Source organism: Alosa pseudoharengus, unplaced genomic scaffold, assembly GCF_046254945.1.
Source record: "Alosa pseudoharengus isolate Yale_2024_CS ecotype anadromous, Long Island Sound unplaced genomic scaffold, YU_APseudo_1.1 YU_APseudo_1.1_scf_23, whole genome shotgun sequence".
Lineage (NCBI taxonomy): Eukaryota > Metazoa > Chordata > Actinopteri > Clupeiformes > Clupeidae > Alosa > Alosa pseudoharengus.
The window spans coordinates 7,229,331-7,243,655 of NW_027468685.1; the positions used below are offsets into that span (position 1 = coordinate 7,229,331).

The 14,325-nt window shown below is 40.6% G+C and overlaps 2 protein-coding genes across 2 annotated transcripts; one reads left to right on the forward strand and one right to left on the reverse strand.

The window, feature by feature from the left end:
- Window positions 1–1,169: 1,169 nt before the first annotated feature.
- Window positions 1,170–7,210, reverse strand: s100v2 (S100 calcium binding protein V2). Its single transcript, XM_076301188.1, has 3 exons — window positions 7,068–7,210; window positions 4,638–4,769; window positions 1,170–2,164 (listed from the first exon to the last, which is right to left on the reverse strand). The coding sequence occupies exons 1-3, from the start codon at window positions 7,077–7,079 to the stop codon at window positions 1,991–1,993; spliced, it is 318 nt and encodes a 105-aa protein (XP_076157303.1). The 5' UTR covers window positions 7,080–7,210; the 3' UTR covers window positions 1,170–1,990.
- A 3,024-nt stretch (window positions 7,211–10,234) lies between these two features.
- Window positions 10,235–13,485, forward strand: LOC143140368 (immunoglobulin kappa light chain-like). The gene is made up of 5 exons (XM_076301187.1): window positions 10,235–10,285; window positions 10,544–10,852; window positions 11,228–11,545; window positions 12,714–12,842; window positions 13,002–13,485. The coding sequence occupies exons 1-5, from the start codon at window positions 10,237–10,239 to the stop codon at window positions 13,007–13,009; spliced, it is 813 nt and encodes a 270-aa protein (XP_076157302.1). The 5' UTR covers window positions 10,235–10,236; the 3' UTR covers window positions 13,010–13,485.
- Window positions 13,486–14,325: the final 840 nt, after the last annotated feature.

Consider the following 14,325-nt stretch of genomic DNA (forward strand, 5'->3'; position numbering starts at 1 on the left):
ACTGACAGTTAAGCTACACAACAGTAGGAATGGTTCATTATGACCTGAGTGAAGTGATTAGTACTGCAAATGCAATAGTCTGGAAACACAAATATTACTCCATGCCCTTGTTTCTTTTTTCCATACTTATCCAGACCTGGAAATTACTAAAATCAAATTCCATACTTTTCCAGGTTTTCCATACTGCGTAGGAACCCTGTTTACTTGATGACAGGGCTGGTTCTACCCTACTACATTTGGGTGGGCTTGTAGAAATTTTGGGTGGGCAACATAGCAAAGCAGTCAAATTGGATCAAAATGTACATAAACACAAAACACAAATACATGTATTTAAAATAAGTATTTCAAATACAAAGTAGTTTTATCATTTGGATTTTATTTTGTTGAAGAAAATGGCTTCGTGTTGCCTCGTGTTCGTTGTTTAAAAATACTGCCAAATATTTTTGGTAAAACCAGTAGCTTACTTTTGGAGATCATAAAAGTGCAAAACAATGAATGTAGCCTCTGACAGGTGCTGACTTTTCATTCGTAATTTGCCCAGAAGAGGATCCAGTGCAAGATGAGTGACTTGTAGGTTGCTCACACACACAATACACCCCCTCTCATACCAACCTCAAGTTTCTTGATAACCTTAATGATTCTTGAGAGCTTTAATGGAACTGGTTATGTGGTTGCCCTGCAACATTGCTCAATCTGGGCATGCATTGACGATGCCAGAGACTTGTCACCATTTTGGACCGCTTGACAAGTTAAATTGTGCTTCAGGGGGAGGGGGGTTACCTAACAAACATACAAAGGCCTACTGCACAGTTAGGCAAGCTACCTACTATTACAGTCAACATTAGCTTAGCCCACCCGGCCCCCTGTCTAGAGCCGGCCCTGTTTGATGATCAGAAGTTTGCATGTATCATACATTTCTTTGTTGAAGAAAAAAAAAATCCCATGACAATAAACAGCTGTTTTCTGAAGTTCCATTAGAGGGTGCTGCCTACTGCAAAAGTCAGGTAGGGTTATGAATCAAAATCATACCGCTAGGGGGCTGTATAAGTTATAACATTCTTGGGTATTACTTGCTACTATTAATGTTTATACAACTTACAAACCTTTAGAATGGTTTTATGTCTTATTTGAATATGAAGAAGAAAAAAAGAGGTTTTGAATTTCATTAGTCCATGTTACCATTTAAACTTTATTAAGTGCACGTCATTTCAAGGATGACAGACACCGTAGACGTTGGATACAGAAAACAAAAATATAAAATATAAATACAATGTAAGTGTTTCCATCAGATCACTAGTTTCTTTGGGGTAGTCATCAATAATAATTGGTGTTCTGTAAATTTCATAGATTGAAGGCCACTGGTGTATTTGAATTATTTGTGACAAGAGAACATGTGGTAATTGGATTTGGCAAGGAATGGTGCAAAATAATGTGAACCTAAATGGCTTAATAAGCTTACTGTGAATCACAGTTTCTTAGTGTAGGGTAGGCTATATGGATATAGGTCACATTTCCTGTCCCAACATTCTGTAATGAGGAAATATTGACACATGTTCGGTGTGCAATAATGAGCTCAATTGACCTCTTACAAAGGAAATTAATTAATTTCTCTTCATGAAAACATCAGGTAAAACTCCCTTTACTTGTCTATCCAATGTAGTGTTTTACTTTATGAAAATAAATCTCTTTCAGTACTAAACCTCAATGTTGTTCTGAATTCCAGTACGTTCTGCAAACACTCGCAAAGGCACAAAAGGCAACCAACACCATTTCTTTTATAAATCATAAAGGCATATAGCCATGGCAGGACCCCTCAGTGTGTTAATGGAGTGTGTATGATATGTTACTACTTGGATAATGGTGCTGGATGAAGCTGAGATACATAAAAAAAAAAAAAAACATACGATCATCAGAGCTCAATAAGCATTACGGTGGTAGTTCCCTATGCCTGAGTGAGGACCGATCTAAAAGAACCCAGCCGGTCCTGGTCTCACAATAACACACATTTAGCACACTTGGAGACTTTTTCGTGGCTCAGAAGGCCGTGCTGGTTGGTTGCCAGGGACTGGATGAGGTTCCAGAAGTGCTGGAAGGAGATGTCCTCCCCATCCTTCACCCCCATCTGCTGCAGGATCTCCCCCATGCCTGCCTCTGAAGCTGACGTCTGGGAGGAGACACAACAAACACAAGGTTAGATAAGACAGGATAAGATAACATAATCCTTTAATTGTTTTACGATGAAGAAATGTACATTGTAATACAGCAGCAAACTGGGAAAGCAATGGGCTCTATAGTTAATGGTGCTAGGTATAAATCAATAAAACTGAAATAAAATAATAATAATAAAAAAGCACAGTTAATATGTATTCATCTGGAAACCGCTTTTATCCAAAACAAAAAAAAACATGTGTTACAATTCAGAAGTGATGTACAAGTCAGGAAACATTTAGCCTCCGTGACCATTAGCCTGTATGTCATTGCATAACATTTAGTCATTTGGCAGATGCTTTTATCCAAGTAAGGTTTGACACAGTGCAGACAGACCTTTTTAAGAGTGCATAGCTCCCTGGGTAAATAACTCATGACCTTGTCCTGGGGCAGTTGTGGCTGGTTAAGGCTTCGGGCTTGGAACCGTAGGGTTGCCTGTTCAATCCCCGACCAGTGGGAAAGGCTGAAGTGCCCTTGAGCCAGGCACCTAACCCCTCACTGCTCCCCGAGCGCCGCTGTAGCAAGGCAGCTCACTGCTCCGGGTTAGTGTGTGCTTCACCTCACTGTGTGTTCACTGTGTGTTCTGTGTGTTCACTAATTCACAGATGGGATAAACGCAGAGACCAAATTCCTTGTATATACGCAAGTGTACTTGGCCTACATACCTGATTTACATTTACATTTATATTGCTGTAGGGAACTCAATGCTCCAGCTGTATTTTTTCTGAGATGTTTCCAACATGGGGGACATTAGGACATTCTCAGACCAAAGCATCAGTACCCAGACATCTTGTTTCTCACCACAAATCAGGGACAGGGTAACCACATCTTACGTCCGCTACTGCTGACTCAACATGGCAACAAATGCTTGGCATTATGATGAGAGTAAGTCAGACTCAGATGCAGATTGTAAAGGCAGAAGTTTCACTTCACATAATCACAGGCAAATCTAGCAACGAAATGTTAACTAAGTCAAACAGCTGTAGGCAAACATGGATATGCACAGTTCACAGTTACAGGCAAACCATGAACCCAAGCCATCCAAGTCAGGGTACAAAACAGAAGATCAAGAATGACATCTCACCTGTTTCTCCTAAAGGTTACAAAAGTAACTCAACACTCAAAGCACTTCTCAGTGAAGGGGGAACCTCACTAACCACCACCAATGTGTAGCACCCACCTGGGTGATGCACGGCAGCCATTATGCGCCAAAACGCTCACCACACACCAGCTTAAGGTGGAGAGTGAGGGAGTGAATGAGCCAATTACACTAGGGGATGATTAGGGGGCCAGATTGAATGCGTCAGCTTGGGAATTTAGCCAGGACACCGGGGAACCCACTACTCTTTGCGATAGGTAGATATGAACTAAAAAGCCAAACAAATGACAGATTCTTGAGTCACACACTGTATAAGCAGAACACGGATGAGATTTGAGTGTGGAACGAGTCTGGCCCGGATCCTAGCCAGAAGTGGCCCTGGATCAGGTGCTATATGTGAGATGACGGCTCGTTCAGAAATAGAACAACCTTCTTCTGGGCACAGTGGCACGACTGGTGCGCAACACAGTGCCTGTACCCAGTGGTTAAAATGGGATTTGGCAGGTGGGGGAACCCTAAAATCCAATGTCGGTGCAACGGGGAAAAATGACTCACCGTTGGACGACATATTGAGTATTGTGGTGTAGCAATACTTTTTGGACAAGAATTGCTAGCTTCTTGGTCACCTCTGTACACGCGGAAAATTAACTCACTATTTATTTTAACAATATCATTGCGCTATATCGTTGGTATGAAAGAATATATTTATTATTATTTTATCTGAGGTGGCGGAACTGCATATATATCAACTGCAACTATATCAAAACAGAGGAAGTTTAGCAGACAATTCTTCTTTTTCTGTTGTATGCTCACTTTGCCCTGCACCTGGCCTGAAGGAAAGGTGGGATGTGTGCACAACCACTCTACCAAAGGTCTACCGAAATACCCAACCAATTGGTGGCCTTCCACACTCATCTTTAAACAGTATAGCTTCATCTAAAGGAGCTATAAACTACCATAGGCTTTAGGCAACCATACATCTTATAACAACTTGTCAGTATATTTCACACATTTACCACACACTGAGCCATAAGTGCACATATGTTGTAATCTTCGAGACTCGCGACTTGTTCAGCCGTGTGCAGTAAATGGAGGACACAGGTGAGCATAGAGAGCAAGAGGGAGACCAGTCAGTGCATCACCTGATGTTTGGCCTACTCACCTGGTCTACAAATCCAAAATATGTGGATGTGAAGCAAGGAGTCTGACTAAGAGGGAGTCATAGGAAGGAGCCACACCCAATGTGCCATCTGAATTTGAGGATTAGCATTTTTTTTTTTTCATTTAAAAAAAAGGAAGAGAAAGAGAGATATATGTGTGTGTAACTTACCTTAGTTAGGTTAGGCAGCTGTGAAGAAAGAATACTTTTAAATTCATCTCTTTTCAGTGTGGGGGCATTGTTGCCAGCTGCTGAATGGAAGTTTGTCACCAGGGACTGGATGGCCTTCTCCAGATCTGAGCACTGAGAGAGAGAGAGAGAGAAAGATCTATGTTAGTTCACTATGTTATTGTAATCTGACAGAGCAGGTTACAATTAACCTGTGGCAGTGCCACAGGCTGGTGTGCTTTTGCAAAACAAAGTTTAACAAGGTCTATAAAAAATACTTCACTGGCGTTTAATGTGAGCTCTCCCACGACACACATTTAAAAATGAAAAAGACGTGTGAGACACAACTATTGACATTACCACTAAGTAGCAGCAATGTCCATATCAGTAACTCTGGAATGATTACATTACTCCTAAACAGTGCCGGTTCAGACCTCGATGGGGCCCTAGGCAAAATCCTGCTAAGGGGCCCTCCCACCTGAACTTTGTAACTATTTGTTTTATATATTATCTGTCACCTCAGTGCTCCCAATACAATCATCCCACCCCATTTTGGATGTCTACGGAAGTTATACCAAATATAGTGTTTATCCCCATAAAGGACCTTCACAGCTATAAATGGCCAGATGCTTGTTGTACATATCCCCTTACAAAAAATAACTGCTGTTTTAAGTACAGTTAAGTTATAGTAGCCTAGGCTACAGTCCAGTAGCCTAGTATTTTTATGTGTCTAAAATACTGCATTCCCTGCATAACAACTGTAGGCTAAATATTTCCTCCAAAACTGCTGTTTTAATACTCAGAAATCTGCAGTTTGACACTTGAAGTAATGCAGTTATTTTTTTTGGTAAGGGTCTGGTTGTGCTAGTCTAGTAGGCCTACTGGCTGAGGCTGACTGTTCTTCACCTGTGTGTCTGTAGTGGGCTACTTGCCAAAGACATAGCTACTGAACTGGCTGTCCTGATTCCCTTCAATATTTTTTCAAACGTGGACTATTTTAAACAATATTTTTAATACTTAATATACTGTAGGCCTAATTTACGATATGCATCTATTGCCCCTGCAGCAAGGTTAGGCTACTTTCCATTTTGCATAGCTTACGGTCAGTTGTAGGCTATCTAAACCAACTAAAGCTTGACTGAAATATTGTAAACATTTACCTTTACAATGTATTGGAAGAGTGAAATCACCGATTAGTTTCGACAGGTTCTCGCATGTTTCTGCTGAAAAACTGCTAGTTTCATCCTGAGCTGTACGTTATCATGAGCGCATTTAAAGATGAGGGTTTTTTTTAAATGTAGCCAGTCGCCCGCATTTAAAAAACAGGACATGCAACTTTGCGAAGTACCGTGACAGGCTGGCAAGCAAGCCGCAGACAGATCAGATTCACTTCCCTGTTAGTTAGGCCTAACCTAGGCCACTAACACGCGCTGGAGAGATGCGTGTAGACATAGTAGGCTATAGTATAGTATATACTTTCTTGATCCCGTGAGGGAAATTTGGTCTCTCTGCATTTAACCCAATCGGTGAATTAGTGAAACAAACAGCACACAGTGAGGTGAAGCACATACTAATCCCGGCGGCGCTCGGGGAGCAGTGAGGGGTTAGGTGCCTTGCTCAAGGGCACTTCAGCCGCGGCCCCACTGGTCGGGGCTCGAACCGGCAACCCTCCGGTTACAAGCGGGCCACGGCTGCCCGTAATCAAACGAAACCACGAACACAAGTTTACCCGACTGCTGTTCCCGCTGTTCATTCTCGTGGAGTTTCTTCCGTTTTTCATGCCCTGAATGCTTCATGCATCCTGTTTTATGTTCATCTTTCTAATGTATGAGGCTGTCGCTATAACTGTACATGTCTGTCACTAGCTTGACTCAAGCGGAGACGTGGAAGGGGGCCTTTATTAACTTGCGGGGCCCTACGCAACTTGCGTAGTGTGCGTATAGGGAGAACCGGCCCTGCTCCTAAAAACCGCTAATATTTTTTGACGTGACACAGGCGTCTCCATCATATGGCCTCATGATTGAGTCCCCTTGCTTTTAATCGCGACCCTGTGTCGACTAAACGCAATTGTTAGTATGGTGTGCATCTGTGTTGATATGACCTGAATTAACTCGTCATTAGTCGTTTCTTCAGAACTATTAAACGTTTCCTTGCGTCGCCGGGGATACATGGGAGGTCTGGATTCAAAGGCTATAAAGAATGGCATGCACGTACAGATAAAAAGACGATAAACCCACAACGGAGGACGGACACAGGACTGGGGAAGCTGTTTAGAGCGCAAACTGACAAGACCTGTAAGTTTCCTCTTAACTCTTATTGAAAGCACCGATTTACAATCAGCTATGGAAACTAAAACAACTGCCCAACCGACAAAAATGTGCAAACAGTCCAAGGAGGGGATCATACTGTATCTCTGTTAATTGTTAGCCATACCTGTTCCGCCATTTAGATTCCTTTCCTTGACCCTTTTCTTGTTGTAAGCAGTTTCCTTTTCAGCGACGTCTAGTATTAGTTACTCTTCTTGCTCAGCGTTCCATTGCTTCTGTCACACCTTGGCTGTGGTCCCGAATCCTCCCACTCGCTGAAGGAAAAAAAAAATAGAGTCCACCTTCCAAGTCAGTCAAACTATGGGGAAAATAACCTTGTATTCTTGTAATTTGATGCGTTGGGACTCTAAATGCAAAGGGCGGGGAGAGATGTACACAGTTGCATACATCCCATTGCAAATCATTCTTTCGCATTTTTGTTCACTTACAAGTTCAAAGACACCGCAGTATTCTCCGACAGTAAGAAAAAGGATGCGCGCGCATCACTCACATCTGGAAGCTTTTAAGGCGATGGCTGGAACACGTCGGTTTTACGCAATAACGAAATGCAAGTCCAGGCTGGTCTGTGTCGTCTTTCTCTATTTATTTTAGAGATTATGCTTACTTTCTGTCGCCTCTTGTTCTTCCAAAGGTGAGGTTAAATTGGGGATTATACCTAATGCACTCTTCACAGCTGGACTGTACGACCACACAATCGCGCACAGAGTGCAAAGTCCACAATTTTTGGCGCTCAAATAAGGCAGTGACTAGCAGTTTATTTAAAAGGAATTGTCTGAAAGCTGTCCTAGTTTGGCGTGGGTACGTAAACATACGCAGAACTGGTGCAACTGCATTCTAGTAAGCCGGATGAGTGAGTCACCAGTGCGGCACACATGGTGAGGGCCCGAGTAGCTCTCCAAAACGGACAGTAATTAACTTCACAAAAAAACACATTATGGCTATTTTTTCCAGTTACACACAGAAGAAGATGGCAAACTTGTGCTATTGGTTGGAGACTTTCCAAAGCAGTCAGACTTTCCATGTCACATTCAGTCATACCCAGGAACCTACTTGGGCTACAGCCACCATACTGACACTTAACTATACTACAAACAAAATAAAACAACATCAGCAAAGGGCCACCATCTGGAGCATTTCACTGAAGTTGTCAATTGGGCAGGAAAAGTTGGCTCGTATGAAGAGGATTTTCTTGTTTTGCACATCATTCTGAAAGACCTGACGGGCGTGGCTGAGACAACTCAATCCCATGGGAATCGGGTGTGGCACTGAATCCCCATTTATCTGCAGTTAGTGAGCACACATGTTGCGGCGACTATAGGTAGCTCTCAATGTTAGATTTACAGCCATGAGCCTGACTGCATGGAAATGTAAGCCACCGATTGGTACAATGCCAGTTGCATTCTTTCCCATGATGATTCATGCTCATAATGACAGACATGACATTGTGGACAGACAAGCACATTCACGCATGCACACACACACACACACACACACACACACACACACACACACACCACTCAGTTGTACTAGTTTTGTTTTGTTTTTAACTCAAACAATTACATTATACACCGTCTTGATGCACACAGACTTGAATGCCCATTCCAAGATCTATAGTCACACATCTGAAATGTCTGAAAACCCTGACAACTTTGAAAAGTGACAAGTGTCTAATTTCAGTGCTATTAAAAAAACGGTTAGCGAGGTGTGACAGGTTAATAAGGGGACTACCATTACAGTTACTTAGATGTGCAAAGTTCAACTCAGTCCCGTTGTTATTTCTCTTACCATAGGTGTCCTATCAAGTCAAGGCTTGTATCTCAGCGTATCCAAGCAACCCCTTCTCATGTTTACATTCCTCTTTAGTGATGCAACAAAGCATTCATTCAGTTTGCATTGTCTTTGCACATTCTTTGATATTCTGTGGAGGTTGTGTTAAGTGCAGTGGATCAGGTCCTCAGAGGCCTAAGAAAAGTGTCCCAAGTAGCACTTTACTCTGACCCTGATCAAGAAGCTTCCAGAAAATACGTAATATGTACTGTGCACCATAGCTATTAATGCTGCACCAAAACAATGAAATTCACAGAGGTGTACCTCTGATAAGAGAGTTAACCATCGCTAGCACGAGACAGTGCAGATGCTTGCTGACAGTGCAGAAACTCGATGACTGACTGTGTGACTGCATGCTTGCATGGAGACGCATGGTGGCATGCGCTCTGAAGAGATCAATCCAACATTGGTTGCCTATATTGGTGACTTTCGCCAGGGTCTGTACAGCAAGTGCTTTTTGGAGTCACCATAGTTATCGTTATGGTTTTGATTCTTGACAGACGCTATTGTCCAACGTGACCGTACAACAATAAACATTATCATCAAAATGAACAGTTCAATAAGACATATAGCCTACATTTATGAATAATAGCTATTCTTAGCCATCACCGCATTTTCACCTTCCATAATCTCTGCAGTTCTATCATTTCTCCTCAATCCATAACCAAATAATAGATGTTATAAAATAGGTAAATCTGATTATTTAGACATGGTTGCTGCTGCACATGCCTCTGTGCGGGATGCTGCTAGGACTAACACACTCTAAATCAAACAGGTAACTTGCTTGGATGATAATGAGATGAATTTGAAAACATTCAGTGTTTCATGGAGAACAATAGGTCAGTTGCTGTTCTGCTTTACTTAGCGGAAAAAAAGAGAGGATGCTTTTTATCTGATTCCTTCTCTCGGTTGAACGACAGGAAATGACCCCTGTGGTTTATAGTAGGACACCAGACGTGCACGGGCCAGAACTGAAACACACACACAAGCCACAAGTGTGAAGGAAAGCAAGTCAGTCTGCAGTGTCCATAGTTATTGGCATCAACTTATTTTCCGTCAGCATTCAGTGATGACACTATTAGTAGTTTGTATATATGTAGGCCTATCATATACATACAAATGTATTACATTAACTAACTATGTATTATATACAACTATGCATTACATTATAGTGCAGCCGGAAAGTTTTCAGACCCTTTCAAGTTTTCCACATTTTGTTATGTTTCAGACTGTTTCAGACTGTTTCAGAAATGTTTCATCAATCTACACACAATAGTGCAATACTCCACAAAAAAGCAGGTGTTTGGAGTGTTTTGTAAATTTATAATGGGTGTATTATATGGGTCCATCATTGTGGGTATGTCCTTTGGTAAAGAGACAACCCATCCCCTCAATAAGGGTACTGTGGCTTCAGCCTGGGGTGGTACACTTTCAGCTGGGCTGCCAACATGCATGTTTGCTTTGCGATTTTAGGGCTGGCTTGTTTTCTTATCAAAGGTAGTTTTTAATTTAAACATTTTTTTATTCATGAAATATTTGTATTTTAAGTGTTTCATATGACCAATACATTGACACATATTTAAAATCATTTAAACTATGCAATGTACTATAGCATGTGACACCTTAAAAAATAGTAGCTGATTTCTTTTTTACCTAGAAATGTCATTCATGTCATGGAAAAACTAACAACAACTAAAACAAATTATTGCTAAACATATGGGCTTAATTTGTGGATGTTGTCTTTTTTTTTTACAGCAAACCTTTCGTCGCTTCTGACTCAAACTCCTGGGACAGTAGAGGTGGCGGGCGGCAGCAACGTGACCCTCACCTGTAACCACCGTGAGGTGCTAACCTACTGCAATGCCATCACCTGGGTGAAGGTAGAACCCCTGAGGGGTGAGGTGAGAACAGGAACCCGCATCAGAGCCATCACAAACAAACAGAAGGACACGTGTACAGGGACACTTACTGATGTGTCCAGTGATGATGCTGGCATGTACTACTGTTTGGCTGTGCACAGCTCTGTCTCTTACTTTGGAAATGGATCCAAGGTATTTGTCGCAGGTAAGAAAGCCTGTTGTGAATATAATATTATAATAATAATTGTAATTATAATTATAACATAACATAACATAACATAACACAACATAACATAACATAAAAGAGAATATTGAGAAACATAACAGATGCAATGATTTATATAGAAAACAAGTCTGTCACAGTAAGTGATTGAATGTTTGTCTTCGTATGCTGGACAGTTTTTACAGCTTAATTAGTAGGGTAATGTGCTAACAACAGCAAAACATTGGTCTGATACCCACAGTGTTAACATACTAAAAGCAGTCTGTCCATAGATGATTACAAGATAGTGTTCATGTAAATTGATGTAACGTTAGACTAGAGCAAGACCTTTGGATTTTATGATTGTTTCTGTTGTAGGGACCATCAGCACCTCTCCAACGGTCGGAATCTTGTTACCGTCGGATGATGTTAACTCCAGCGGTGACATCAGCATCCCTCTAGTCTGTTTGGTGTCGGGGGCTGACCGACATAGGGTCCGCCTACACTGGTTGATCAATGGGGAAGTCTGGGACGGATGGACAAATTCTTTTTGGGTGTCGGAACACGGTTCTGTGACAGAACTGACCCAAAACCATATCATGATTCCAGTCTCAAAGTGGGAAGATGAAGTGAACTGCACATGCTTACTGACGTATGCAGGGAAATACGCAGACCACAAAACAGTGCAACGAAATGGTGAAAATATTTCATGATTGTTTATTTTTTGAAAGACAGTATGCTAGATTGATTTGGTTAATACAATTGAATATTTCTACCCGTAAAAAATATGATTTTGTGATATATGAATCTTCACTGTTTGCTTATACTGTCCTTCAAAGCCCTGTCAGGCATCATTAATGTTTCTCCTAGCCTATAATGCATCATTATAAAACGGATAGTTCCGGTCCTTGATTATGATTGGTTGAATCATGTTCGATGCCGTACTATATTTTCCCGATATAGCATGGCTGAGACCGCATTTCGTTCTATATGCACTTGAAGTTGCTGAACAACAATTCCGATAAGAATCTACTAGCGGTGGAACTATTCTATGGGGACTCAGTAGAAGAATGGATATTTGTAGATGAAATAGAGCTCTTTTAAATTTCATGATTATTTGTTTATTTTGTATCAATTTTTAATGTCCTATAGCCGTTTTATAAAAGCAATAAGCCCCTTGAGGCCATTCTATATCGTGAATATAGCACAGTTGAGGGTTGTTTAACAGCACTCAGCTTCGCTTCGCTCGCTTTGTGCCTGACAACACCCCTCAGCTGTGCTATATTCACAATATAAAACGGCCTCTCAGGGTTTATTGCTTAATTATACACCATTTGAAAACTTGGCCTCTTGGGAATCCATACATGACAGCCTTTTTCATGTACAATCTATATAGTGATTTACATTGTCAAATGAATCTTATATGTCTCAGTTAAATTTAATAAACAATGCCCACCTCCCCCTCCTCCGCCTTTGGTGCTTCCCTACCTTCTAACCATAGAGTATCCTTAGCAATGTGTAGGTGCAGCATATTGGGTGTTGAAATATCTACAAGAATCCATAGAAATAGAATATTAATGTTGTTTTATCCAATGTAAGTTGTGCAGATGTATAGTCTGTCTTATATACACCCATTGAACCAGCAACAAAAAAATACAAATATTTTGTGAGACTTGTGCTTCTATTCCATTGTTTCATAAGAATCTACAGGGTCTGAGCATTCTAAAGAAGTCACGCATTTGATGGTAGGCCGAAATAGGTGGGAACAGTGCCCTGTAAAGTAGGCACAGTGCAATGTCGGGGGGAAAGCCTAGAAATGGCATAAACCAGATGAAGTTAATTAAGATATGCCTTTCTTTCCCAGGTTTTTCGACACAGAGGGTGTGTTATGCTACTCTGTGGCTCTCCAGGCTTGTGGGAATAAGTTCAAGCCTCCTTATTCTGGTGACGTTGACTGTGTTGGCAACATGTGCTGGAAAATATTTAAAATCAGGTAGCGTGAGTTTCTTGGATTGTTTTTCTGGTATTCTCCTTTAAAAAAGGTTTTGAGTGTTCATGAAATTTCAGGATAAGTGAGAAGATAGCTGTGAAACTATTTATATTGTTCATAGTGTTTGCACATTCATGTTTTCATATTCATGTTTTCCCACAGGTCTTTGAAGACAACAAATATAGCTGGAAAAGTCCCTGTGTTGATAATGTAATTAATGTGCAAGTTTTCATCTTCATCTGCAAGTGATTCATCTGCTGTCTTATGTTGATATACATACTAATATTGCATTTTTTTATATTTTTGCATATCCTGATAAATGATTTCCACTATCTTTTAATTTGCAAAAATTAAATGAATTAATATAGATGGAATATTTCATCATGTAAAAACTGTAACCGATGTAACACTGCTACTTTCATATATTTATTTATGAATTGAACATTGCTGGGGAGACAACTAATTTCATTATTGAATTATTAACATTATTTCATAGATTTTTTTGTTTGTTTGTTTTAAATTATTTACAAGTCTTGATTGACCTACTGTAGGCCTACATGAATGGCCTCAAAGCATGCATATATGAATTATAGGGATTTTATTTTTCATAGGCTCAAGCTGCATTGTGAATTCACCCCAATAAACTCTGTTTTGCTGCATTGTTGATGTCATTGGAAGCTTCACATGTTTTTTTCTTCTTCTACAGTAAGTGGGTTAAAGTCCTAGTAAATGGTAGCTAACGCTCCATGTTGCATGCTACTGTGCTGGTGTGGTCTAGTGGGCTAGAAAGCTAGGGCAGCACAAATGCCAGAGAAATGGGTCAGGTTATTATGTGGTATGGTTTTAAACACATATACTGTAGGGCCAGCCAGACCAGGGGCTTACAACACATTGGGGCATTTCAACAAAGGATGCCAAGCAGTTCTAAGAAAAGAAGCCCTTATGCATCTCAAAAACTTCAGTTCAGATGTTTCAATAGATACCACAATACAATAGATGGGTAACACTTTACTTGACAGTATCGATATAAGAGTCATGACACATGAAACTTAACCATAACCCTAACCCTAATCCTAACCTCTAACCCTAATCCTATAACCCCAACCCCAACTCTATACCTAAACCTAACCCTAATCCTAACCATAACTTGTTATGACAAAAACCGAATGCCACTTAATAGCATAAGCGTTATGTCATAAACGTTTATGACCTCTTTATGACATGTTCATGACAGTGTCATGTCACTCTTATGTCGACACTGTCAAGTAAAGTGTAACCAGATTTTTTTTTACTTGTGTTCAAATTATATTTCCCCCATTCTCCAGCATACAGTATACACTATATACATAAAGTATTTGAATCCCTGTCATTACATCCACAGAAACTCCACTGACATCCTGTTCTAAATTCATAGTATAGATATTAATATGGAGTTGATCCCCCTTAACAGCTGCAACAGCACTCTCTTGGGAAGGATCCCAATCCA

Excerpts from the sequence above, each read along its gene's own strand:
- s100v2 (XM_076301188.1), bottom strand. Across the intron at positions 2,165-4,637 it reads AGCTGCCTAACCTAACTAAG|ACGTCAGCTTCAGAGGCAGG; the intron begins GTAAGTTACACA and ends GTCTCCTCCCAG.
- LOC143140368 (XM_076301187.1), top strand. The coding sequence starts at position 10,237 with ATGCATGTTTGCTTTGCGATTTTAGGGCTGGCTTGTTTTCTTATCAAA. Across the intron at positions 10,286-10,543 it reads GGCTTGTTTTCTTATCAAAG|CAAACCTTTCGTCGCTTCTG; the intron begins GTAGTTTTTAAT and ends TTTTTTTTACAG. Across the intron at positions 11,546-12,713 it reads CAAAACAGTGCAACGAAATG|GTTTTTCGACACAGAGGGTG; the intron begins GTGAAAATATTT and ends TTTCTTTCCCAG.